Source organism: Nycticebus coucang, chromosome 3, assembly GCF_027406575.1.
Source record: "Nycticebus coucang isolate mNycCou1 chromosome 3, mNycCou1.pri, whole genome shotgun sequence".
Classification (NCBI taxonomy): Eukaryota; Metazoa; Chordata; class Mammalia; order Primates; family Lorisidae; genus Nycticebus; species Nycticebus coucang.
This window is the reverse complement of record NC_069782.1, coordinates 129,083,988-129,111,593: the sequence shown is the minus strand read 5'-3', so window position 1 is coordinate 129,111,593 and position 27,606 is coordinate 129,083,988. Positions and strand designations below refer to the sequence as shown.

Genomic DNA, 27,606 nt, shown 5'->3' with positions numbered 1-27,606 from the left:
ACAGAAGCAATTTGTCATTCTGAAGACTCCTTGGAATGTATCAGATGTAAGAATTCTCTCTTCCTATGCCTAGAAAAAAAAGAAAAAGAATTCTTTTTCAAACTAGGGAAAGATAAACAGAGTTAAGTAGCCTTTTGTCTAAGATGACAAAAGTTTATGTAAAGGAAATAATCCTTTCTTACTAGTTTCTCAGTACATAAGAAAAAAGCAAGTATTTCCAATTGCATAGAATCTGGTGCAGGGTGTTAGTGTGGTAGAAATGAGCTCAATTACTTCTTTTATTTATTTTTGTATTTTTAATTAATTTATTTTTGAGACAGAGTCTCACTGTGTTGCCCTCAGTAGAGTGCTGTGGCGTCACAGCTCACATCAACCTCCTACTCTTGGTTTTAAGAGATTCTTTTGCCTAAGCCTTCCAAGTAGTTGAGACTACAGGTGCCCGCCACAATGCCCCGCTATTTTTTTGTTGCAGTTGTTATTGTTGTTTAGCTAGCCCAGGCCGGGTTCAAACCCACCATCCTTAGTGTATGTGGCTGGCGCTGTAACCCCTGTGCTATGGGTGCTGAGCCAAGCTCAGTTACCTTTAAAGCAGTGGTTCTCAACCTTCCTAATGCCATGACCCTTTAATACAGTTCCTCATGTGGTGACCCCCAATCATAAAATTATTTTCGTTGCTACTTCATAACTGTAATTTTGCTACTGTTATGAATCGTAGTGTAAATATCTGATATGCAGGAGGTATTTAGGGGACCCCTGTGAAAGGATCGTTTGACCCTCAAAGGAGTCTCAACCCATAGGTTGAGAATCACTGTTCTAAAGGATTTTATTCTGGTATTAAAAAGCAACCATAGTCAGAACCCATTAATAGTCTGTATTAATGCAGGACAGAAATTAGTATTCCCTTTTCAGATAGATGGCTTAATATATGTGAAGAGGGTGGCGCCTGTGGCTCAGTGGGTAGGGCGCTGGCTCCATACACCAAGGGTAACGGGTTCGAACCTGGCCCCGGCCAGCTAAAATAGCAGTGGCAACTGCAACAAAAATAGCTGGGCATTGTGGTGGGCGCCTGTAGTCCCAGCAACGTGGGAGGCTGAGTCAAGAGCTGGAGGTTGCAATGAGCTGCGACGCCACAGCACTCTACCCAGGGTGACAAAGTGAGACGCTGTCTCAAAATAATAATAATGATAATAATAATATATGTGAAGAAAGGTTGCTTAAAATGGTTAACTGAGGGGCGGCACCTGTGGCTCAGTCAGTAATATACCAAGGGTGGTGGGTTCGAACCTGGCCCCAGCCAAACTGCAACAGAAAAATAGCTGGGCTTGGTGATGGGCACCTATGGTCCTAGCTAATCAGGAGGCTGAGGGAAGAGAATCGCCTAAGCCCAGGGGTTGGAGATTGCTGTGAGCTGTGTGATGCCACCACACTCTACCGAGGGTGATTAAAGTAAGACTCAGTCTCAAAAAAAAAAAAAAAAAAATGGTTAACTGAATTACAAGTGACCTGTGAGTCACTGTTCTTAGCAATTTGTGCTGTAACTTTGCAAAATTTTCTCACTCTCAGCTCCAGGCAGAGAGGTGGAGAAGCTGGAGTAGATCCAAGTACTGTAAATATAGGTTTCAGATTTCACTGAGGCTTTGCAGTACTGTATTGTGAAAGACCTTGACCTTCAGTCACCAGCATGCATGCCATAGTACCTCTCCCTAGGTGTGCTGCCGCCTTTGGCGTTTACCAGATGTAGCAAGACCCAACCAGTATTTTGGAGTTCCTGCGATAGTCCAGGCAGTGTTGTGGAGTTATAGCAGTGATCTCTGCCCTTGTGGGCAGAGACAAACAATAAGTAAAACTATAAAGATAGAGTATGTTAGAAGGCAAAAGAACGTATAGAGAGAAGAGACAACCTCCTGAAAAGTGAGACTGTAGGGAGTCAGCCAAGCCGTTTTGGTGGGCGAGGTGAATTGTCCCAGGCCAACAGGACAGCAAGTACAGGAGTCTGTCTGGTGTTTGAGGAACAGCAAAGAGGCCATTTCAGCTAGAGCAATGGCACAGGCCTCACGGTTTATCATTCAGAGTAAGGAAAGAAGCCACATGAGAGTAATTTGGCCTGACTTAAAACTCAGCAGAGACACTGAGAATAGGCAAAAGAGACACAGGTGAAGGCAGAGGGACCAGTGAGGAGGCTGCTGCAGTGACCCAGCGAGGGAAGCTGTATGTGGAGATGATGCTACACACTCAGCTCTGAGAATATTCTGAGTTGGAACCAGTGCTGGTGGGTTGGATATGAGGTGTAAGAGAATGAGGGAGTCAAGGGTGACCCTGAGGTGAGCTCCTGGAAGGATCAGAGTTGCCATTAAGGGAGGGCTGCCGGAGGAGTGAGTTGGTGGGGAAGGGAGGATGGGAGCGGAGGTCAGGAGCTCAGCTTTGGTTATGTTGGGTTGAGTTGCCCCTGAGACAACCAGGCAGAAGTATTGATGAGGCAGCTTGATATACAGGCCCAGAGTTCAGGAGAGACCTTCGGGCTGGAGATATACAGTTGAGAACAGAGAGCAGGTGAATGTTGTTTAAAGCCAGGGCATTTAGTGAGACTTCCAAAGAAAGAGCTACGTGGGAAGAGAAGAGGCTCAGACGGAGCCTGTTCCATTTAGAACATTCACACCCTTCAGAGTATATCAGAATTCCCCAAAGCACCTCTTATTTTACTATATCCTAGTCTTTTTATTTCCTTTTACAGAGCTCCCAGATGCTTTTTCCTGTCTCTATCTCATTTCTCCCAGTCTCTTCTCACGGCGCTTGTCTCCTCCTCAGTTGGGGAACTTACCTTTCTGTCACGGGTGCCGCCTTCTTTGTTTCCAGACCCTCTCTCTGTACAGCCTCCTTAGCCATAGCAATGGAGCAGTGGAGTTGTCTTCTCTCTCTTTTTTTATTTGAGACAGAGTCTCATTTTGTCACCTGGGTTAGAGCAGCATGGCTTCAGCCCAGCTCATAGCAACCTCAAACTCCTGAGCTCAAGCAATCCTCTTGCTTCACCCTCCCAAGTAGCTGGGACTAGTGGCACCCACCATAATGCCCAGTTAATTTTTTCTATTTTTAGTAGAGATGGAGTCTTGCTTTGGCTAATCTAGTCTTGAACTCCTGACCTCAAGTCCTTCAGCCTCAGCCTCCAGAGTAGCTGGGACTGTAGGCACACGCCACCGCACCCAGCTATTTTTCTAGTTTTTTGTTTGTTTGTTCTTGTTTTTATTTAAACCATTGAGTCTGTGTTTATTTCATTAAATTTTTCTAGTTTTAATAGAGACAGAGTCTCACTTTGCTCAGGCTGATCTCGAACTCCTGACCTCAAGCAATCCTCCTGCCTCAGCCTCCCAGAGAGCTGGGATTACAGGCATGAGCCACCATGACAGGCCTCAATGGAGTCTACTTTACAACTCTTTCCAATTAACCCTTTGGCTGAGGCCATAGAGTAGAAACCACATTCCTGGTTGAATCAGTCTTCCTGAATTCCTACTGTATGCTAGGTAATCGGGAATATAGGAGAATGTGATATACAATTAGCCCTGGGGCATCCATTGTTCAGGGAGTACAGCGGACAAGGGAGATAAATCAGCAAAGAGGAGGAGCAGCCAGTCAAGCTGGGGGAAAGCCAAATACAGAAACAGTTGCAAGAAAGGGAAAGTGACTGGGCAGCAAAAGCTGCTGAAAAGCCAAAGAGAGTGAAGTCTCAGAAACTAGATTTGGTGCTCTAGTCAAGGGCAGTTTCACTGAAGTGATGATGATAGAACAAGAGCCCTATTGGCAGCTGAGCATAGTGGCTTACACCTATAATTTCAGCACTTTGGGAGGCTAAGGAGAGAGGATCCCTTGAGCCCAGGAGTCAAGACCAGTCTCAGCAACATAGAGAAACCCCATCTCTACAGAAAAGTATAAAGAAAAGATTAGCTGGGCGTGGCGGCACACCCATAGTCCCAGCTACTCTGGAGGCTAAGGCAGGAGGATCACTTGAGCCTGGGAGTTTGAGGTTATGGTGATCTACCATCATCTCTGTGTACTCCAGCCTAGGTGACAGAGCAAAATCCTGTTTCTAAAAGAAACAAAAAGCCCTATTACAGTGGATTAAGGAGAGAAAGAGAGGTAAGGGAGGAGAAGCATTGACTGCCCATCTGATATGCTCAAAAGTCTGTCAGAGTTTTGCTATAAAAGAAAGCAAAGAGGCTTGGTGCCTGTAGCACAGTGGTTACAGCACCAGCCACATGCACCGTGGCAGGTTTGAACCTGGCCCGAGTCAGCTAAACAATAAGGACAACTGCAACAAAAAATAGCCGGGAGTTGTGGCGGGTGCCTGTAGTCCCAGCTCCTTGGGAGGCTGAGGCAAGAGAACTGCTTAAGCCCAAGAGTTTGAGGTTGCTGTGAGCTGTGACACCACGGCACTCTACCAAGGGCAACGTAGTGAGACTCTGTCTCAAAAAAAAAAAAAGAAAAGAAAAAGAAAGAAAGCAAAGAAACAGAGTGGTAGCTGGAGCAGACACTGGGTGGAGGGGCCAGAGGAAGTAGATTGTAAGGTAGGAAACATCAGTTCATGTTCACAGGCTCACAGCACTGATCTGCTGAAGTGGGCGCAGTGAAGAAGCAGAGGGGAGAGGGCAATCCAGTGACCAATAGAAGGAGTGGCCTTCGATCAGAACAGAGACAGCTCCTCCACTGTAATGGGAGGGAAGCAGAGCATGGGTTCTGGAGCATGGTGGGTTTGATGGTAAAGAGATGAAGAAACTGGGTGGTGCCTGTGGCTCAGTGAGTAGGGCGCCGGCCCCATATACCGAGGGTGGTGGGTTCAAACCCAGCCCCGGCTGAACTGCAACCAAAAAATAGCCGGGCATTGTGGCGGGCACCTGTAGTCACAGCTGCTCAGGAGGCTGAGGCAGGAGAATCGCTGAAGCCCAAAAGCTAGAGGTTGCTGTGAGTCCTGTGACATCATGGCACTCTACTGAAGGCAATAAAGTGAGAATCTGTCTCTACAGAAAAAAAAAAAAAGATGAAGAAACTGACTTAGAGAGGTTAAATATCTTTCCCAAGGTTATACAGCTAGTAAGTGGCAGTCAGGATTCAAAGCCAGGGCTATCAAAGCCTATGCTCTGAACTTCCAAGTTTAGACTGCCCTCTACATAGTATCTAGCAGGCACCCAATAAATGCTACACACATTAATTCATTAAACATTTAAGTACCTACTGTGTACCCTATCTGCAGAGCTGTGCTGGAGATAGGAAGATAAGGTAGATGTGGTCCTGGCCCTCAAGGACCTTGCAGTGTAACAAAAGGAGATAAGCAGGTACTATGCTGTAACATAGTTCAGATGAGAGAGGTATTTGTAAGGTGCTCGGGACAATAGCAGGAACTCTAAGAATCCAAGAGCGTCCCTGAGGTACAGTCCTAGAAAGTGAGGAGGAGTTGACCTTCAGACTGGAGGAATAGCCCGGGCAGTTACAGAGGCATTAACAGCTTAGGGAATTATATTGTCTTGCTGGGAGGTGGTGGTTCTTCCTGATGTTTTGTTTTTACAGTTTTCTCCCTTTTCTTCCTTCCTTTCTCTCTCCTGTGAAATCCTGCTGGCCCAGCTCCCCGGCTAGAACATGTGCCAGCTTATCTGTCCATCTTGGGCGTCACCCAGATGGACGTGATGACCTGCCCTCCCTTTCGGGCTGTGGAAAAGGGCCAGTGGAGTGTTGCTGTTGTGTAAAGTCAAAGGAAGCACAAGGCAGGCGTGACTGTCTGCAGGGTTGTATCTTAATAGCAGTCCTAGCATAGAGAAAACTAGAAAATACTCTTCCCTTTCCCTCAGCCCCATTTCTTTATACTTACCACTTGAAAATAGCAACCCATTCAGAGCCTTTGATTAGATCTGGGTCATAGTAGTGTGCTGGTAAAACTAAGGGAGTTGACATCTTTTTGCAAACAATCTTTTTTTTTTTTTTTTTTTTAGAGACTTTCGTTTTGTCACCCTCAGTAGAGTGCCATGGCATCACATCTCACAGCAACCTTTAGCTCTTGGGCTTAGGCGAGTCTCTTGCCTCAGCCTCCCAAGTAGTTGGGACTATAGGCGCTGGCTACAATGCCTGGCTATTTTTTTGTTGCAGTTTGGCCAGGGCCAGGTTCTAACCCACCACCCTTGGTATATGAGGCTAGTGCCCTACTCACTGAGCCACAGGCGCTGCCTGCAAACCATCTTTCATATTGTAAAGGCCATGGAACTTAGAAAAAGAAGGGTGGGGGCCCTCTATTTTTACCAACTATTCACTCTCCACTTACCCAATGATAATTTTTTTTTTTTAAGACAGAGTCTTACTCTGTTGCCCTAGGTAGTGTCTTACCATAGCTTATAGCAACTTCAAACTCTTGGGTTCAAGCAATTCTGCTGCCTCAGCCTTTTGAGAAGCTGGAGCTATAGAACCCCAACACCATACCTGGCTAGTTTTTCCTATTTTTTTAGAGACAGGGTGTCACTCTTCCTCAAGTTGGTCTGAAAATCCTGAGCTTCGGCAGTTCACCTGCCTTGACCTCCTAGAGTGCTAGGATTACAGGTGTGAGCTACAGCGCCCAGCCTTTACCCGATGATAATTATCCTCCTTACCTATGATCTAGTCTTCTCTTTTTATCACCTCTCTTGGTTGATTTACTAGGTGTGTTTTCCTTACACTGGCTTTATCAAAGATAACAGGTTGCTAAAGAGAACTTTATTTTCTATAACAGTTAGGGAAAGATTAATCTTTACTTTTAATTGGGTTAGAAATAAGCAAGATTGGTGGTGCCTGTAGCTCAGTTGGTAGGGCACCGGCCACATACACCAAGACTGGTGAGTTCAAACTAGGCTAGCTTAAAAAAAAAACAATGACAACTGCAACAACAACAGAAAATAGCTGGGCATTGTGGTGGGCTCCTGTAGTCCCAGCTACTCGGGAGGCTGAGGCAAGAGAATCGCTTAAGCCCAAGAGTTTAAGGTTGCTGTGAGCTGTGACACCACAGCACTCTATCCTGGGCAACAGCTTGAGACTGTCTCAAAAAAAAGAAAAGAAATAAGCAAAATTGTAGAATTTTAGATCTAAATGGCAAAGAAACCATTAGCTTCCTCATTTCCGCATAAGAAGACTGGCAGCCAGAGAGATGAAGCATAACTACAGCTGGACATTAGCTCTGAGGACATTGAACTTCTGGGTGTCCTATGTCTTCCTCCCATTTGTCCTCTCTGTATTACACTGTTGCTCTGTTATATTAGTAACTCATGGTAAAAGCTGTTCCAAATAATGTTGCCTTTCTGCGAACTACATCACAGTCTTTCCTGGGTTTAGGCCATAGGTTATAGGTTACCGAGTCAGTCAGTCTGCGGCCATCTTGTGTGTGACTGTGCTCTCTGTGGTTGGGTAGGGCCCAGCTCCAGGGCAGGGTAGATTGGGAGACAGAGGGAATGGCAGCGGGAGGGGAGAGGAGCAGGACTGCTGCAGTAGTGGTCCGCTTCTTAATTAGACCAGGACAGTGTTTACTTATTCATTCACTTGGCTTGAGGGAAATAAAGGTTTTATTACATTCTTAGTCTAGTGCCATGAAGTCAACCAGATTTGGGTTCAAATGTTGGATGAGTTATTCAAACTCTCAGACTGTTTCTTTTACCTGCAATGAATGAAGGATAATATATACCCTCCTTGCAGGGAGGTGAATTAGAAATGAAAACTTAAACCAACTTGCTAGTGTGATCACAGCACACAGGACACGCTGAAAACACGGAAGCTGCCAGGGCTGTTGCTGCTGCGGGTTAGGAAGGTACAAGGGGACAGAGCAAGTGAACAGAAAACCTCCCTTGAACATCACATTGGACAGTCTATAGACTCCTCCAGGAACTACAGAGAATCCAAAAGGCACTAATAGCACATCAAGTGTTTGAAGAAAGAGGTTGCGAAGGACAACAGAACCGTGGATAGTTACAGCTGGAGTGACCAGAGGAGTCAGCAAGGCTGACTGCCTCATTGTATAGAGGGGTAGATTGGGTCCCGGAGAGAATAACTAGTTTACCCAAGAATAAATATCTAATGTTAACAAAGCACATAATCCTGGCCTCCTGAGGGCTCTTTATATTATTTCATAAACAGGGGTTAGATAAAAGTTCAAGGAATCATTCCTAGCCATCTAATAAATGACTAGACAACTGAAAGAGTAATCTTATTTTTTTTGCAGTTATTTTTTTTTTGGCCGGGGCCAGGTTTGAACCCGCCACCTCTGGTATATGGGGCTGACGCCCTACTCCTTGAGCCACAGTTGCCACCCAAGAGTAGGCTTATTAAGGTCTTTTAGTATGAGACGCCTCTACTCAAAACCCTTCACTGTCCATTGAATAAAATAAATAGTATTCATGTACTTTGGGACCCATGCCAAAAGTTCTCTTTCATTCTTCCCACATATTGTATCTTTCAAACTATTCCCCATTTCTTAGCCCGCCACACGTGGAAAGTCTGCAGAGATCTTGGGCTGTTCAAATGCCACCACTCCCAGGAAGCCTCCAGGGGCCACCCCAGGACTTTGCTTTGTCTCCACTGCTGTTTGCGTTGGTTATACTGCACTTATCACATTGGATGTACTTTACTGTGTGTTGCTCCTGCACTACAAGGGTGGGGCAAAATCGTTGGTTCTTTTCTACACCGTTGCATGTATGACAGGGGTCTATCTACTGTTTGTTGAATGCCGATAAGTATTTTATACCCGCCTTTCTGATTTCAGGCCTCTTCTCTACTTCCTAAATATGTTGTATGAATTAGCTAGAAAAGAGATTTACGAAATGAAAGTTTTTGATGCTTCTCTGGCGTGACATGTTTCTGGGAAAATATGAAAGTGTATATAACTCTGTTCTTCTGGAGAAGAGTTTTTACACTGTACAATATCCTACAAAGCAGACCAGACTAAACCAAAGTACCTTTTCTTTCTTCAGTGGGAGTCTAATGTGCCTGCAGATGGAAGCTTGTATGGTTTGTGATTTGAATCCTGCAAAAAGCAAAGCCCTCAAAGGAGGAAGAGTTCTGCCTCTAAGTAAAGGGAAGGGAGTCCTGAGGGTTTCAAATGTTCGAGGATCGGAAGGGTGGATTTAGAGGACAGAGGAGGGAAGTCCAGTTTGATCTGCACACGAGAGCATATATTTATACCCCTGTGGATTACTAAAGGATTAAAGACATGGATATGTGACCTCTTCTGGAGCTTTTAAAGGGGGCTGTTTCTTTCACACAGCTTTTTCTGCAAGGTGTTTAGAGTAGCAGAACAAAGTTTCTCTCTTCACCAAGTAAAGCAGCCAAGCCAGTTTGACTAGCTTGAGGGAAACACCAAACAAAGCTGCCAACTCCAATCACATGAACTAGTTACTAATTATCTTCTGGCATCTGAGGGAAAAGATAGATAGAGTAGCTCACTGATTGGGTCCTGAGGTTGAAATAACTCCACATCTCTCGATGCCCCAACCAACAGGAAGAGAGGATCTCCAGTGCTTTGGGAGGTGTTTTAAGCAGGATAGATCCAGCCTTAGGCTAGACTGCACCTGTCCACAGCCCAACCCAGCCCATGGAAAGGAGAAACAAAACCTGTGTCTTTAAGCATAGTGAGTATGTGTGAAGCCCAGGCACCCAGCAAAGAAAGAGAAAAGAAAAGGCACTGGGAGTACAGCGACTGCAAGAGCCTCCGGAAAAGGAATTGTAGCGAGTGGGATGAACTTCACAGAGAAAATGACTGGGGGCCCAGGTACCCGGCCAGCTGCCAGAATCGGCCTTACAGGAAAAGGGATTGTGGATACTGGGATTTGGAGCAGAGTGAACCAAGCTACATGGACTATGGGGAAGCAGATGGAAGTGGAAAGGACTTTGTGTACCGCAGAGGCTGTGATGGTTACGGGAGTCCAGAAAATGCAGATTATGGGACTACCAGCCCCAGGATGAAGGGTAACTGGCTGACAGGAAGCCCAGCTGAGACTTGGAAAGCTGCAGGATACAGAGAGATGAATGGCTTTGTAGATCATAAGAACCTGGAGGACCCTAAAAAAAACGAACGATGGACTAGCAGTAGGAGTTTGGATGATTCTTTGGGAAATTTAGGTCAATCTCAAATGTGGCATATGGACCACAGGAATTTTAATTATAATCTTAAGGATTGTCAAGAAACTAATTTTTATTATAGAACTCTCAACAATTTATATCATGTTCCTGGGAATTATACTAATGGTCAATCTGTGGACGTTTTGGATCTGAAAGGTATCAATGAAGGATCCGTCAGATTCTATGAAGAGGACAGGAATGTTTATCAAAATGATAAAATCTATCCCAAAGCGAAGACTAATCCCGTAGATCAGGATAATTTTTATACAGAAAATAAGGGCTATGGTACTTTATTGGGGGATGTTGAGTATGAGTCTCAAAATTACAGAGGAGCAGATCCTTTATATAATTTGGAGTATGATGGCATTGACAAACCGGAACTGATGGCAGTAGGGGGTGGTGGCATCATCTTAGATGGGCAGCAGTATCAGCGTGCTAGAGGGGGACAAGAAAGACATCATTTCAGGACTCCGCATAGCCATTCATTGGAGAAGCAGACCTGGCATTTAGAGGAAGAGAGAAAACTAAACGACCTAGAGACTTGGAGAAGGAATAGTTGTTTCCGCCGCACAGCACCCAGCACCCTGAGGCGCTCAGAGTTTGTGCAAAACAGGAAGAAAACCCAAGGTATGAACTCAGCCAGCCTCCTTAGAAAGACAAAGCATAGAAATAGATTAAAAGGGTGGTCAGAGCAGGTACCAGGAGCATTCGTATACTCAAACTTGTGCCCCACAGTTCTTATCACATGTAGCTTGAGTGAGAGCAGCCTTAGGGATTCAGCTCTGTGGAAGGCATTGTAGACAAGATTAAATGTAGTGTCGTGAGTATGTAGCATGCCCGGTGCCATTCTCATGGGGACGTTCATTTATTCTTGGTTTCGTCAGGTGTCTCTAATTGCTAGTCTCTTTCCATTCTTTAATGTCTGTGTTCTTCTTGTGAGAACACCAAGCTAAAATTTATTTTCCTGGCATATTTTTTTCTCTTAGTCCCTAAACTTCTTTAGACTTTAGTAGAAAAGAAGTCATGTCTTGTTTTATAGATTATTCATTCCTTGACTTGTAGAAATCTTAAGTGAATGATGAGCACTAAAACTCTCATGAAATTCAGAAGATGATTCCTCACCGCGTTTTCTACGCGTTAGGAATCCAGATGACTTCTCTCACCAAGCTTCAACTAAGTTATGTGTAAAATGGGACTCGTCAGGGTCTCTATCATGCCATGATTATTTCTTTCTTGTCACTGTAGTATCTTTTCTTCTTCAGTTCTGGGAAATGAACTTTATTTTTGCTGTGTTGTTTTTATGGTTACTGGATTCCCTGTTAAACTTTTTTTTTTCATGTTATATGTTGTCCTCGTGTCAAGCAGCCTTTTTGGTTCTGCCCAATTTGGGGGAGTTCAGGTTATTATCAGAGAGTAAGGTTAGAGTTAGAGAATGTGAACAATCTGGAAATTCCACCTCATACCCTCCACCAGAGTGGAAGCTTTCTTGTTTAGGTCCCCTTCAGACTGGGCTGGCTGGTGAGGTTTATTCTGGGGGCCCTCAAAGACTGAAAAGATAAGCCCTGCTGTGGTCCTGGACCCTCCAGTGGTTCATCTGGTGGTCCTCCAACATGGGCTTCATGTAACTTGAATTTCCAGGGCCCCATTTGGGACAAAGCAGGCTCTCAGCAAAGATAAAAATGAAACCAAACCCGGCTCTTGCTGAGAAGCTGAGGTATTCAGCAGCTAGTCACTTTTTTTCTAAGTGCATTTTCTCTCTAAAATGATAGGGATTGGATGACTTCTAAATTCCTTCCAGCTCACACAAAACAGAAAAGGTCTGATTCTCTGATTCTTTGTATTGCTTTTCGTATTTTCTCTTCCCTTCCCCCACATCTGTTCCTTCAGTGAACTTTGTTTCCTGTCTGTAGTTCCTTATTGTAGGAAGCCTCCTAACTGTAATCAAAGTGTGCTTATTCTGTTTGACTTAACAGGAGTCAAACCATTCTCTCTGCGGTGTTGTAATGTGCCCTATGATCTCTCAGTTTCACCTTTTATCATCTCCATTTTTACAACTATTTCTTTATATTTGAGGACTTAACTTTTGAAAGTACATTTATATTTAAGTGAATTGGCACCTCATTTTTTTACCCCTAGTATCCTCCTCAACCTGTATTAGAAATCTTTCGGCTTTCTAATATTCTTTGTTGGCTGTCTCACAGCATATGCCTCACCCTTCCTGAATGTTACACAGTAACAACAGAAATTACAGAAAGGAAACAGGTGTGGGAGTTGGTCTGTTTTGAGTTCAAATCTCAGCTCCAGAGCCAGGCACAGTGCCATACACCTGTAATCCCAGCTATTTAGGAGGCTGAGGCAGGAGGATCACTTGAGGCCAGAAGTTCTAGACCAGCCTGGGCATCATAGCAGGACCCCCATTTCTAAAAAAACTTTTTAACTAACTGGATGTGGTGGTACACACCTGTAGTTCCAGCTGCTCAAGAGCTGGAACAAGGGATCAAGAGGATCCCTTGAGCTCAGGAGTGGGAGGCTGCAGTGAATTATGATCTATGATCATGCCACCATACTCCAGCCTGGGCAACAGAGTGATACCCTGTCTTAAAAAAAAAAAAAAAGAGAGAGAAAGAAAGAAAGAAATAGCTCCACCTTTTACCAATAGTGTAACTTTAGACAAATTACAACCACTTGGATTCCCCTATTTTTAAAATGAAGATAATAGTATCTGTCTCATAAGATAGTATAAATAAATCACTTAATTACATGTCTGGAACATAGTAGTTGCTTGTAAATTAACATTTCTTTGCATTTTATCCACCCATTTCCATTTCCCTTTACAAGTTGCCCCACCAGACTGTCACTTCATGGTCCCCTGTCTCTGAGATCCAAATTGATAGTCACTGCTCCCCACTGGACACCTGGCCTTAGATGAGGAAACATCTCAAGTTTAATCCTCCCAGTGGATGCCCCATCCCTCCCTCCCCTCATCCACTCCCACTCTTCCCTACCCCACTTCTGCTCTGGGTGAGAAACACAGGCCTGTTTACTAGCTGCTCCCCAGACTACTCCCCAGTCTGCCTACCAGGGTTTCTTTTCTCATCTGCCTCAATAGTTCATTCTCCTAGGGAGACCTCCATGGGAGTTTAGTTAGGGCAGGTCTTCCCATTCCTGAGAGGGAGGAGAGAGTCCTTGCTCCTAGGATACAGCTCTTCCGAGGTTTCAGTGGAAAACTGGAAGTGTCTATTGGACCTCCTCGTTTAGAGGGACTCAGATTTCAAACTCTGTCTTGCAGCACTACACAGAGGTGGGGTATCTGCTGGGCGCCTCGGCTTTCGGGCGGTGGTTTCTGCTGGCTTCCTTGGAGTTTCATCACCTGCATGTCCAGCAAGAATTTGAGAGGAATTCCTCCACAGATTCTGGGGATCTCTTCTTTGTGGCTTCCTCTTTTCTGAGTTTTCTGCCTTAATATCAAGGCTCTTCAGAGCCTAGACTTGAACCTCTGGCTCCTTGGCCCAGGAAGTGGCTGCTTGCTGGCTTTCCTCTCTTGCTTCATTCCCTGGCTTGTTAAATGACTGGGGAGTGCCTGGGGATATTGGATAAATATGAATCTTACCTAAGTTTGCTTTCCTGGTGAGTCATTTACCCTCTAGTTTCTGCCGGCTTCTGATTGCTTTTCAATGCTCGCATGTAGTTATTTTCTTAAATATCTTGTAAAGAGTTGTTAGTAGTTATCAGCAGGGAGGATATTACAATGTGAGCTACTCTGCTGTTACTTAGCCAAAGGTTGGCACTAAGTCATTTGCCAATAATATAAATAGTTATGATGGGAAGGGAACCTGGTGTTTCAAATTCCATGGTACCTATGTTGAATTTAAGTGGTATTAGGATATCTAAATGAAGAACTCTTGTAGAGAAAAATTTGAAATTCAGATAAGAGTTAAGGCTAAAGTTTCAGGGTTGGAAGACTATAAGGTAGGATCATCTTATATTATTACTAGAAGGAAACTTACATATCAACAAATCCAGTGTTTTTATAAATAATGTATAACTACCCATGATTGAGTTTGAAGCTTATCTAGTAAGTTACAACTGGCATTTCTGAAAATACAAAAGTGAATTAAAAAAATGTTCAAGCCAGGTGTGGTAGCTCATGCGTATAACCCCAGCACTTTGGGAGGCTGAGGCAGAAAGATCACTTGAGGCCAGGAATTTGAGACCAGCCTGGGCAAGACAGCAAGATCCTGTCTCTACAAAAATAGAAAAATTAGCTGGGTGTGGTAGTGTGCATCTGTAGTCCCAGCTACTCAGGAGGCTGAGGTAGGAAGATTGCTTGACCGCAGGAGTTTGAGGTTGCAGTGAGCTGGGATGATGTCGCTGCACCAGTATTTGCTTGAGTTATTGGAAAAGACTTTGGGGAGACAATTGAAGTTAGCTAAAAGTTAAAGGAATAATGGAACTGAGATAGGTAGAGAGAATTTTCCTGGTTGGGGAAACTTGATGAGCAAAGATCCAGAGTTATGGGTTGGGCGTGGTGGCTTACACCTGTAATCCCAGCACTTTGGGAGTCTGAGGCGGGCAGATCACTTGAGGCCAGGAGTTTGAGACCAGCTTGGGCAACCCAGCAAGGCCGCATATCTACACAAAATATAAAAAATTAGCTAGATGTGGTGATATGCATTTGTAGTCTCAGCTAATTGGGAGGCTGAGGCAGCAGGATCACTCAAAGTCAGGACTTTGAGGCTACAGAAAGCTATGATCCCACCACTGCACTCCAGCCTGAGTGACAGAAAAAGATCTTGTCTCAAAAACATAAGGAAAAGATACAGAGTTGTGGTGACAAAGATGTCTGGAAGGTGGCGAGGAGCATAGTGGTGGAAAGAGCTAAAGTATTGCCATCTTAGAAGCCAGAAGGGGCCAGGCACAGTGGTTCACATCTATAATCCTAGCATCTCTACTGAAAATAGAAAAACTAGCTGGGTATTGTGGCAAGCACCTGTAGTCCCAGGTACTCAGGAGCTGAGGCACGGGGAGCTCTTGAGCCCAGGAGTTTGAGGTTGTGTGAGCTATGATGATACCATAGTACTCTACCCATGACGATGAAGTGAGACACTGTCTCAGAAAAAATGAAGCCAGATGGAAGTTTGAATGGGAGCCTGAGGATGAAGTCAAAGCTGGGTCTGTACATGGTGAGTCACCTCCACAGATGTATCTCTGACACTGAGTCTATGCCTTCTTGGAGGGAAGCAACAGCTGGGGAAAGAAACAGGAGTCTGAGAACAGACTGAGCCCAGGAGATGCCCACAGTTGTGGGGTAGGAGGAGGGGGAGGCCAGTAAGAAAGATGGGGCAAGAGAGTTTGAGGGGCTCTGGAGCAAGTCAGAGAATTTAGAGACATGACCAACACTTCAGTTGCCACCAGGAAATCGAGGAGAATGCCATTGGATTTGTCGTGGAGGTTATTGGTTGACTGAAAAGACAGTTTCACTAGAGGAGTGAGAATGCAGAATTGATTGTAAAGGATTCAGGAGGAATCCTAAAGGACTGGGGAGTGAGGTGATAGAGGGAAGCTATGTAGACCTTTCACAGAAAATATGGAAGAGATGTGACTCAAGCTACAGGGGCTCAGTTGAACAGTTTTCATGTGTTTATTTACTTTCTAAAATCAGGATATGAATGTTTGAAGGTAAATGAGTGGGTAGGAGGGAAAGGAGAAGGCAAGAAGAAATAAATGAAGGGCCTTATTTCTTTAAAAATTAGGAGATTGGCTCGGTGTCTGTAGCTGAAGTGGCTAAGGTGCCAGTCACATACACCAGAGTCAGCGGGTTCGAATCCAGCCCGGGCCTGCCAAACAGCAATGACAACTACAACCAAAAAATGGCTGGCGTTGTGGCGGGCACCTGTAGTCCCAGCTACTTGTGAGGCTGAGGCAAAAGAATCACTTAAGCCCAGGAGTTGGAGGTTGCTGTGAGCTGTGATGCCAAGGCACTCTACTCAGAGCAACAGCTTGAGACTCTGTCTCAAAAAAAAAAAGAATTGGGAGATAGTTGAAATTTAGAGCAAATAAGTTACTCCTCTCCTGATATTAGGCACTCCATTCTGGCCAACTCCTATCCAACTCAAAGACCCTGCTTCTTTGGATCATGAGTTGAATTTTCAAGAAGCTAGGCTGTCTGTTTTCTTCTGAAGCCATTATCTATGTTATTTTTGTATAATGTTCTATCAACAATGGAGGAGTATTGATCTGGGGAGATCACAGGTCTCTAAAAGCAAGAGATATCAAGAAAAGGCAAGAAATTGAGGTAGGATAGAAAGATATGATTTATCTTTTATTTATTTTTATTTTTTATTTTATTGAGACAGAGTCTTACTATATTGCTCTTGGTAGCGTGCCATGGCATTGCAGCTCACAGCAACCTCAGACTCATAGGCTCAAGCAATTCTCTTGCCTCAGCTTCCCGAGTAGCTGGGACTACAGGCGCCCACCACAATGCCCAGCTATTTTTTTGTTTTACCATGCCCAGGCTGGGTTGGAACCCATCAGCCCTGGTGCCCTACCCACTGAACTATGGGCTCTTGTCCCTTATCTTTTTTTTTTTTTTATTTTTGAGGCCGAGTCTCACTATGTTGCCCTCAGTAGAGTGATGTGGCATCAAAGCTCACAGCAACCTCTGCACTCTTGGGCTTAAGCCATTCTCTTGCCTCAACCTCCTAAGTAGCTGGGACTACAGGCACCCACCACAATGCCTGGCTATTTTTAGGGACGAGTTCTCTCTCTGGCTCAGGCTGGTCTTGAACCTGTGAGCTCAGGCAATCCACCTGCCTCAGCCTCCCAAATGCTAGGAATACAGGCCTATTCTACTGTGCCCTGCTTGTCTTCTAGGGTACTTCTTTTATATGGACTTCAGGATTTTAAGAGGTGCAATGGGAGAAGAGGTGAATCAAAGTGGCCAACTTTGCAGGTTGGGCATGGTGGCTCATGCTTGTAATCCTAGCACTCTGGGAGGACGAGGTGGGTAGATTGCTTGAACTCAGGGGTTCAAGACCAGCCTGAGCAAGAGGGAGACCCCACCTCTACTAAAAATACAAAAATTAGCCGGGCATGGTGGTACATGCCTGTCGTCCCAGCTACTTGGGAGGCTGAAGCAAGAGGATTGCATGAGCCCAGGAGTTTGAGGTTGCCGTGAGTTTAGGACACCACTGCACTCTCCCCATGGTGACACACATGCACACAAAGTGGCCAACTTATAATATCACAGCATATCCAAGGAGGAGCTCAAAACCCTGACACCCCTGCCTAATACCAGAGGTTTCTGATTTGATATTTCTTGAGACACTAGAAAGTGCCCACGGCTGTACATAAATATCAGGCTGCCAAGCTACAGGAGTGTGACGCGCTGGTAGTCATCTCTAGTAGGAGGTTGTTTGTGGGCGTGGCTCTACAGCAGACCTGGTTCCACAGTATCAAGACACCCTTTTTTTTTTTAAGCGAGCAGAGACAAATGAATGAAATATATTGCATTTTCATTGAATCTGAAACATCAAAATCATGCATATTACTGCTAAGTAATAAAGACTACTGCTGTTAAGTACCAGTTTCTGCGCTACATATTGTCAGGTAGACGTATGTAGGTTAGGCGTATGTAGGTTAAGTATATGTTGAGTGTGTGGGACAGTCCAGAAGAGTCTAAGCTCCATCATGGCAATGAATGAAGATGATGTTTCCAGAATCTAACATAGTACTTGTCATCTAATAAGTGCTCAGTAAATACTTGTTGTCGAGTGAAATAGTCTACTTTAGGTGCCAGAACTCGGATATCAAAAGGTAATTAGCAAGGGTTATTTTGTGTTGCCACCTGAGAGGGGAGTTTAGAACAAAGAGTAATCCAAGGAGTAGAGAAGCCTTCATAGAGAAGCTGGAACTTGAGCCTTAGAAGACAGTGAGTGAGCGGAAAGGATGGAAAAGGCTGAGAGGTTGGGGCGGTGCCTGTGGCTCAAAGGAGTAGGGCGCCGGCCCCATATGCCGGAGGTGGCGGTTTCAAGCCCAGCCCCGGTCAAAAACTGCAAAAAAAAAAAAATCTAAAAAAGGCTGAGAGGCAAGTTGTCACATTCAAGAAATGATAAGGAAACAAATAATTAAGCTTTGTTGTTACAGGTGTCATAATAGTGGCAGGTGGCCAGTTCTCTGGGCTCTCTGAGAGGAAATGCTAACTGTCTGGGTGAGTCCAAAGAGGCCTCACATAGTGATGATGTTCTTTGCAGAACCAGTTAGAGGCTACTGTGCCTATACCAGGTTGAGAGGAGTAAATGAAATATATTGCATTTATAGAAAAGAGTGGGAAGTCATGCAAGAATCTGGAGCTAGAAATTACCAAAGAGGTCCAACTCCTTGAGCTCAGGGGTTCAAGACCAGCCTGAACAAGAATGAGACCCCATCTCTACTAAAAATAGAAAAACTAGCTGGGTGTTGTGGTGGGCACCTGTGGTCCCAGCTACTTGGGAGGCTGAGGCAAGAGGAGCTCTTGAGCCCCAGAGTTTGAGCTTGCTGTGAGCTATGATGACGCCATGTGAAACACATGTGAAGACAACATCCGAGAAGAGGTTGTATAACACGTCCAGATCACACAGGTGTGGGGAGAGGCAGGGCCAGAGCTGAGGTCTTCTGACTTTTTGTCTGAGTGCTTTATTCACTGCCCGTGCTGCCTAGAATCCAGTAGCAGCCCCAATTATATCCCCAGCACCACTTTGAGAGACCCAGGGGAAGGATGACTTGAGGCCAGGAGTTCAAGACCAGTCCAGGCAACACAGCGAGACCCTGATCGCTACAAAAATTTAAAAAGTCGGTGCCTGTGGCTCAGTGAGTAGGGCGCCAGCCCCATATACTGAGGGTGGTGGGTTCAAACCCGGCCCCAGACAAACTGCAACCAAAAAATAGCCGAGCGTGTGGCTGGCGGGCGCCTGTAGTCCCAGCTACTCGGGAGGCTGAGGCAAGAGAATCGCTTAAGCCGAGGAGTTGGAGGTTGCTGTGAGCTGTGACGCCATAGCACTCTACCAAGGGCGATAGAGTAAAACTCTGTCTCTACAAAAAAAAAAAAAAAATTTAAAAAGTTAACTGGATGCTGTGACACGTGCCTGTAGTCCTACTACTCAGGAGGCTGAGGTAGAAGGATTGCTTGAGACCAAATCTGCAATGAGCTATGATGATGCCACTTGTGCTGCACTGCAGCCTGGGCAAAGCGAGACCCTGTCTCAAATAAATGAAAAGAAAATAACACTTTTCACATAAAGTTTTGTTGGCTGACGTTATACTCAAAATTTGCTTGTTAAACAGTGACTATTCATTCCTTACCATTTTTACAAAAACTATGTCCTGTTGATTTTACTTATGCTATCTAAAGATTAAAAAAATAATAATCTCAGTTTTAAGCACACCTTATCAGTAGTTATATGTATTTGGTAAGTGTTCAAAAATGGAGTTTCAGGGTGGTGCTTGTGGCTCAATGGGTAGGGTGCCGGCTCCATATACCAAGGGTGGCATGTTCAAACCCAGCCCCTGCCAAACTGCAACAAATAAATAGCCGGGTGTTGTGGCAGGCGCCTGTAGTCCCAGCTACTCGAGAGGCTGAGGCAAGAGAATTGCCTAAGCCCAGGAGTTGGATGGAGGTCGCTGTGATGCCACGGCACTCTACCGAGGGTGATAAAGTGAGACTCTGTCTCTACCAAAAAAAAAAAAAAGTGGAGTTTCAATTGCTGCTGCTTTATTTATTTATTTAGAGACAAAGTCTCAAGCTGTCACCCTGAGTAGAGTGCTATAGCATCACTGCTCACAGCAACTTCAAACTCTTGGGCTTAAGCGATTTTCTTGCCTCAGCCTCCCAAGTAGCTGGGACTACTGGCGCCCACCACAACGCCCGGCTATTTGTTGTTGTTGTAGTTGACATTGTCCTTTACAGGCCTGGGCCAGATTCAAACCCACCAGCTCCAGTGTATGTGGCTGGTGCCCTAGCTGCTGAGCTACAAGTGCTGAGCCTGCTGCTGCTATTTAACTCACTATCCCGGAGCACCAGAAGTTGTGGACTCTTGACTCCTGTTGTGGTTCTGAGGCCCTAGATGGGGACCTGGAAAGAGGGGGAAATGGGAGGCTTCAGAACAGTGGTTCTCAATCTTCCTAATGCCTTGGCCCTTTAATATAGTTCCTGTGGGTCACAACCCGCAGGTTGAGAACCGCTGCTTTAGACAAGGTCTCAGCGGTGGTGTCCCTACCAGAAGGGATTTTACTCAAGGCTGCTTGCCAAAATAGCAGGCATTACTGAGCAAAAGCCACTGGGAAAGCTTTTTTGGTTGCTGTTGAGATATAGGATGTAAATGTTAATACATTCACTTCTGAGGTTGGGGATCCAGGAAGAGTCTTCCCTGAGCAAAAAAGAAAGTGACCACAGCATTGGAAGTTTTACATAGAGCAGAATAAAATTTCTCCAAATAGACATAAAGTAGGTGCTAAAGGAAAAGCAATGGGGGCTGGGTGGGCTGGCTGATGTGGTGACATGGAAAACCAGGGCTTAGGATTCCTCCATTGCGGGGCTAGGGAGGGGGAAGATGAGCCAATTTACAGAAAGATTATCAAAGGACTGCTTCTGAGAGACTGCTACCCTGTTTCCCTGTCTTATTTTAAGGTGTGCTCCCAAAGGTACGCTAGGTCTTATTTTCAGGGGACGTCTTATTTTCAGGGAAACAGGGCGATTGTGGGTTTCTTTCTTTTACAAATTTGTATTTCAACAGTGTTTTATTACCTATTTTCTTTATTTAAAGTGATTGATCTGGAAAGAAACCTCAGATTATTAAAAAGTGAAGAAAGAATTTGAAATGGATTTATAGGGTAATTGGGAGTGGACTGTTAGTATTAGAACATTATCATTTTCTAGCAAATGTTCTTTTTTCCACTTTATTCTTTTTTTTTTTTTTGCTTTCAATTTCAGCTGGCTTTCACTCTTCTTAGTTTGAAGTTTTTGTTTGTTTTTTGAGACAGACCCTCAAGCTGTTGCCCTGGGTAGAGTGCTGTGGCATCACAGCTCACAGTAACCTACAACTCCTGGGCTCAAACGATTCTCCTGCCTCCGCCTCCCAAGTAGCTGGGACTACAGGCGCCCACCACAATGCCCGGCTATTTTTTGGGTGCAGCCATCATTGTTGTTTGGCAGACCCAGGCTGGATTCAAACCCACCAGCTCAGGTATATGTGGCTGGCGCCTTAGCCACTTGAGCCACAGGCACCGAGCCTGTTTGTTTGTTTCTTTTTTTTTTTGGTAGAGACAGAGTTTCACTTTATTGCCCTCAGTAGAGTGCCGTGGCGTCACACAGCTCACAGCAACCTCCAACTCCTGGGCTTAGGCAATTCTCTTGCCTCAGCCTCCCGAGTAGCTGGGACTACAGGCGCACGCCACAACGCCCGGCTATTTTGTTGTTGCAGTTTGGCCGGGGCTGGGTTTGAACCTGCCACCCTTGGCATATGGGGCTGGCGCCTTGCTCACTGAGCCACAGGCGCCGCCTGCCTGTTTGTTTCTTAATTTTCTTTTTTTTTCCATTCTTCCTTTAGCGATTCTCTTGCTCTTTGCCTCCCAAGGAGCTGGGATTACAGGCACCTGCTTCAATCGCCTGGCCTTTTTTTTTGTTTTGTTTGGTAGAGAAAAAAACTCTGGCTCACTCCTGCTCATACAGGTCTTGAACCTCTGAGCTCAGGAAATCCACCTGCCTTGGCCTCCCACAGAGCTGGGACAACAGGCGTGAGCCACCACGCCCAGCTCACTTTACTATCTTTAATCATCAGTATTACATACATTTTTACCATAGAAATACTAGAAAAGGGAAAACGTGAAAAGAAAGAAAAAATCAGTTTCTATTGCCTTCAACACTTTTTCCTTTTCAAAATGTACATTTAAAATACTTTTATTTTTATTTTAAAATAAAAGTACTTTATTGGCTGGGCACAGTGGCTCACACCTATAATCCTAGCACTCTAGGAGGCTGAGGTGTATAGATTGTTTGAGCTCACAGGTTCAAGACCAGCCTGAGTAAGAGGGAGACCCCATCTGTACTAAGAATAGAAAAACTGAAAAAATACTTTTCCTTTTTAACTAAACTACCACTCTTTTTTTATTTTTTTTTTGCGACAGAGCCTATGTTGCCCTGGGTAGAGTGCTGTGGTGTCACAGCTCACAGCAACCTCAAACTCTTGGGCTTAAGTGATTCTCTTGCCTCAGCCTCCCAAGTAGCTGGGATGACAGGCACCTGCCACAGTGCCCGGCTATTTTTTGTTGCAGTTATCATTGTTGTTTAGCTGGCCTGGGCCAGGCTCGAACACGCCACCTTTGTATATGTGGCTGGTGCTGTAACCACTGTGCACCGAACCAAAACTACCATTCTTTTATAAATTGGTTAGTAACCTGCTTTTCTCAGCAACATGCTGTTAGATCTCTTTCTGTTAACAAATATAAATTTCTGTCTTTGAGACAGAGAGTCTCAAGCTGTTGCCCTGGGTAGAGTGCTGTAGTGTCATAGCTCACAGCAACCTCAAACTTGGGCTCAAGCAATCCCCTTGCTTCAGTTTTTCTATTTTTAGTAGAGTCAGGGTCCTGCTTTCGCTCCTGGTTTCAAATTTATGAGCTCAAGCAATTCACCTGCCTTGGCCTCCCAGAGTGCTAGGATTACAGGAGTGACCCACCACCTGGCTTACCCAGGCCATTTTGAGGAAATTTTTGATTGTTTCTGTTTAGGTTGTTTCTAGTATATGTGCTGCCGAAGCGAGCACCGTTTAGGTTGTTTCTAAACTTTTGAAAACATTCCCGACCATCCCTGTATGAAGATACTTGTATACTTGTTTCTTTTTTATTTGGAATAAATTCCTAAAAGAGGGCTCCTAGGTTAAAAGATTTTTTTTTTGGCCGCCCAAAAGATTTGATTTTTTTAAGAAGTAGAGGAAATATTAAGGTTTGTATCTATTCCCTTATGCTTCTTTGCCCCTCTGCTTTAATTTTTAAAATCAAAGGACATAATGGGCAGCACCTATGGCTCAAAGGAGTAGGGTGCCGATCCCATATGCCAGAGGTGGCGGGTTCAAGCCCAGCCCACCAAAAAAAAAAATGCAAAAAAAATCAAAGGACATAATAAAACAGGACTTTCCCTCAATTTCACATAATTTTTGCCATAAATTATCTGTAATACTGCTTAATATTTACTATGTGAGATGACTAGATTTTATTCTGTCCGAAGAGTTATAATTTGTTATACTAAGTGTGGTTTTATAGATACAAGCATATGAATACTTGAATAAGTAGAATCTCCATAGTTGACCACCTCCCTACCCTGACCACCTCCATAAGTTGACCTTATTTTCGTGGACTGGACATGTACCACATGTACGTGTCAGTACGGGTGGTCTAGTTCCTTATGTCGACCTCCTTGGTATATTGACTAATTTGTGACAGTCCCTTGGGTGGTCACCTTAAGGAGGTTCTACTGTACTATATGCATATGTCCATCATTGTTCATAGTCTTATTGTGTATGAGCTGTGGTTCTAAAAACTAGATTAAATTGTACTTTAAAAATGTACCACTTCATCATTAGCTCCCAGAAAACCACCAAAACCCAGAAGTGGAATTCTAGGTCATAACTCACGTGATTTACTGCCTGGGAAAAGAACTAGAGGCGGATTAGCTATTGGTCTAGAGTGTAGACCAGGCTCAGTGTCCATAGCTCTGTGGTTAGGGCGCTGGACACATACAATGGGGCTGGTGGGTTGGAACGGGCCCAGGCCTGCTAAACAACAGTGACTACTACATCAAAAAAATAGCCTGGCCCTGTGGCTGGCGCCTGTAGTCCCAGCTATTTGGGAGGCTGAGGCAAGAGAATGGCTTAAGCCCAAGAGTTTGAGGTTGCTGTGAGCTGTGGCTCCACGGTACTCTACCGAGGGCGACATAGTGAGACTATTGTCTCAAAAAAATTAAAAAGAAAGAAAGGCTTGGCGCCTGTGGCTCAAGCAGCTAAGACGCCAGCCACATACACCTGAGCTGGCGGGTTCGAATCCAGCCCGGGCCGCCAAACAACGACGGCTGCAACCAAAACATAGCCAGGCCTTGTGGCGGGCGCCTGTAATCCCAGCTACTCGGGAGGCGGAGGCAGGAGAATTGCTTAAGCACAGGAGTTGGAGGTTGCTGTGAGCTGTGATGCCTTGACACACTACCCAGGGCGACAGCTTCAGGCTCTGTCTCCAAAAAAAAAAAAAAAGAATGGCACATTGTTGTGCAACTTTATTCTCCTCGGGTTCCTTAGAAGTGTAAATATGTGCCAGACGGGAGTGTGAGGGGGCCCCAGCCCCTGTGAATCACCCTTTTCGTCCCTGTGCGAGCTGACCTGTCACTTGTGCAGCTGAGATCTGCTTCGGTGCCCAGAGGAGGGGGTCCCGGGTCCCTTGGCAAACTCCGGGAAAGGGACAGCCAAAAGAGGGGCCCTGGGGTGACAAGGTAGGCAACTGCCACTTTACAGTTTGGCCTCTCGTTACAAGAGATGGATTAGCCTTTGGAATTCATCCCTGAAAGGGGCTTCACCCGTTGTCCCCAAACAAAAACATAAACGAAAAACACACAAAGTTTAGGAGAGAGAAGAAAAACCAAAAGATAGGGATCTTGGATTAAAATTCCTGAGGTGGAATTTCGAGGGTTCAGGACTAGGACAGGAAAGCAAAGGAGAGGAGGGTTGTGGAGCTGGGGCAGAGCTCTGGCACGCGCGGTCCAGCGAGCGGAGGGGTCCAGCTCCGTCCTTTAGTACTGGCCGCGCAGAGATAGCCGGCTGACTCGGCCGATTCATATGTAAATGCGGGAAGCCTGTTTGGAATGCCGGCCTTGTACAAAGGATTTTAGGGGGCTGAGGAACATTCCAGAGTCCTGGGAAGGTTCTGCTCGGCTGGCTTACACCCCGCCCCGCTCGTCCGCGCCGCACACTCGGGCGCTGCAGGTACGTCCCGGGGCTGCGGAGCCGGGACTCGCGGCTTCCTGGTCCCAGCTACGGGGCACTTGCGAATAGCTGGGCGCGCAGAGATTTTCTCCACCGGCGATAGAGCCAGCTCGCCGGGGCAGTGTGCGTGGCTTTGCTTTTTAACTCTGTTTTAAAGTGTGTGATGGAGTTGGGGGAAGCTGTGGGCGACGCCTCCCTTCTTAGTACTTGGGGACGTGAGCCCAGTGATCGCGCCCTAACCTGAAAGGGGCAGGAGTGTCTTGAGAAGGATGGAAGCGGGACAGGGGGGAGGAGGAGGCGAAGAAGGGGAGCAACTGCCATCAAAAACAAAACAACAACAAAATCAGAATTTACTTTCTGTAAATTACAGAAAGTAAATTCGCGCTACAGCCCCAGCTAAACACCTGCAGGGCTTTTCCAGGTTGAAAGTGAGAGCTCTTCGGCGCGTCTTATTGATTGTACTGGACCTCTGATTCCTCCGTGTGCTCGCTCATCCCCAGATTGTATTGTTCTTACAGAAGAGTACAATTTTAGAGTCTCCACAGGGCATTTTCTAGTTGGTGCATTTCACCTTAATCTGGTGTGGCCGGCATCTTCCGGCTCAATGGTGAGAAAAGGACTAACTCTGCTTAGCTCATTAACCTTGCTTAATTCACTCAACTACTCCGCAGAGCAGCCATTATCCTTATTTTACAGATGAGGAAATTGAAGCCCAGAAACAAAATACACTTCTCCAGGGCTCCCCAGCCCTGTGTTGGGAAGTGCAAGGTTCAAAATCTGTTTCCACTGCAGCTGGCAAAGGCTGAGGGCTACTGTCTCTCACTTGGTTGTCCCAGATACTAAAATTGTAGAGCAGGTTTTTTTTCTTAGAATATATGTGGAATAAGGGAAAACCAGTTTTTACATTTGGAGACATTTGTAAGCCAGATTTTTTTTTTTTTTTTAGTTAATCCTTGAAAACTCTGGGTATAAATTAATATATTTGTGGAACCTGATGTTCACCTGTTATCTTCAGAAACATCTCAGGTTTTGTTAAATTGCTGATAACCCGGGTCCCATCCAGATTTGCAAAATCAATCTCAGGAGTGGTGTCCAGGAAACCAGTTTAGTGAAAACATCCTACAGGGTTTTTAATAACACTAAAGTATTTTGGCTTTTGCTTTTTAAAGGTTGTTCAAAAGCTTCTAAACCCATCATGCTGGCCTGGTTTCTAACTGATGAGTACCGGGTGGTGTTGGTACTTTGTGCATTCAACCACTATAATTAACAGAATTTCACTCCTGGGAAAGAGTGCTGTAGTTTCCAGGGAGTTTTTAATATTTGAAGCAAACAAGCCCCTGACCTTTTCTACTTGTGATTCTAGGCTATGGTACAGGATTAAGTACATAGGATTTGGATTTAAATATATTTAGGTTCTAATTCCAGAACTGCCATTTAGTCCTACATAATCACAGACACACTGGCCAGCTTCTCAAAGCCTCGGTTTTATTAAATGATAGAAAAATGATCATCAGAATTTTTAATTTTTTGGAGAAATGCCTTATTCTGTGGCCCTGGATAAAGTGCCATGGCATCCTCATAGCTCACAGTAACCTCAAATACCTCTGTTCTGATTCCCTTTGTCTCATAGCCTCCGGAATTTCAGGGACTATAGGCATCCGCCACCACACGGGCTAACTTTTTCTGTTTTTAGTAGAAACAAGTCTCCCTTGTGCTCAGGCTGGTCTCAAACTCCTGAGCTTAGGCAATCTACCTGCCTCAGCCTCCCAGAGTGCTAGATTATAGGCGTGAGCCACTGTGTCTGGCCTAATTTTGATATATTAAATAAGTACAGGGGTATAATCAGTAAAGTATCTGGCATGTGATTAGAATTCAATAAATGTTCTCCCTTTCCAGAGCTTTTTAATCTTCTATTTAAAACGAGTTTCTTTTCTCAACTAATGAGATCATATTTAGAACTGAAAATCTGTTGTATTGAAATCACAAAGAAAACTTTTTTTTTGGAGACAGAGTCTCACTATGTCGCTCTCAATAGAGTGCTAGGACATCACAGCTCACAGCAACCTCAATTGCTTAACCTTGGGCTTAAGCGATTCTCTTGCCTCAGTCTCCCAAGTAGCTCAGACTACAGGGGTGCACCCGCCACAATGCCTGGCTATTTATTTTCTTGTTGCAGTTGTCATTGTTGTTTAGCTGGCCTGGCTGGGCTTGAACCTGCCAGCCTCGGTACATGTGGCTAGCACCGTAACCACTGTGCTACGGGCACTGAACCAGAAATCACAAAGAAAATTTAAAACAAGGCCGTTAAAAATAAATTTTACAGCTGGGTGTGGTCTTCCTCCTTCAGCATCCCAAGTAGCTGGGGCTACAGACACATGCCTGGCTAATTTTTCTATTTTTAGTAGAGGTGGGAGTCTCACCCTCTCTCAAGCTGGTCTTGAACTCTTGAGCTAAAGCAGTGAGCTGCCTTGAGTACTAGGATTACAGTCATGAGCCG

The 27,606-nt window shown here is 45.0% G+C and overlaps 1 protein-coding gene across 3 annotated transcripts in view; it reads left to right on the top strand.

The window, feature by feature from the left end:
* The window catches only part of DNMBP (dynamin binding protein), a 132,337-nt gene that overhangs the window by 73,996 nt on the left and 30,735 nt on the right, over positions 1-27,606 (top strand). Inside the window, exon 1 of one of the 3 annotated variants that reach the window (XM_053582927.1) lies at positions 9,465-10,737. The exons of the other annotated variants lie outside the window; for them this stretch is intronic. Coding sequence (XP_053438902.1) covers positions 9,627-10,737 — 1,111 coding nt within the window. The 5' untranslated portion in view covers positions 9,465-9,626. Of the gene's footprint in view, positions 1-9,464; positions 10,738-27,606 lie in introns of those variants that run through there. 3 annotated transcript variants of the gene reach the window in all.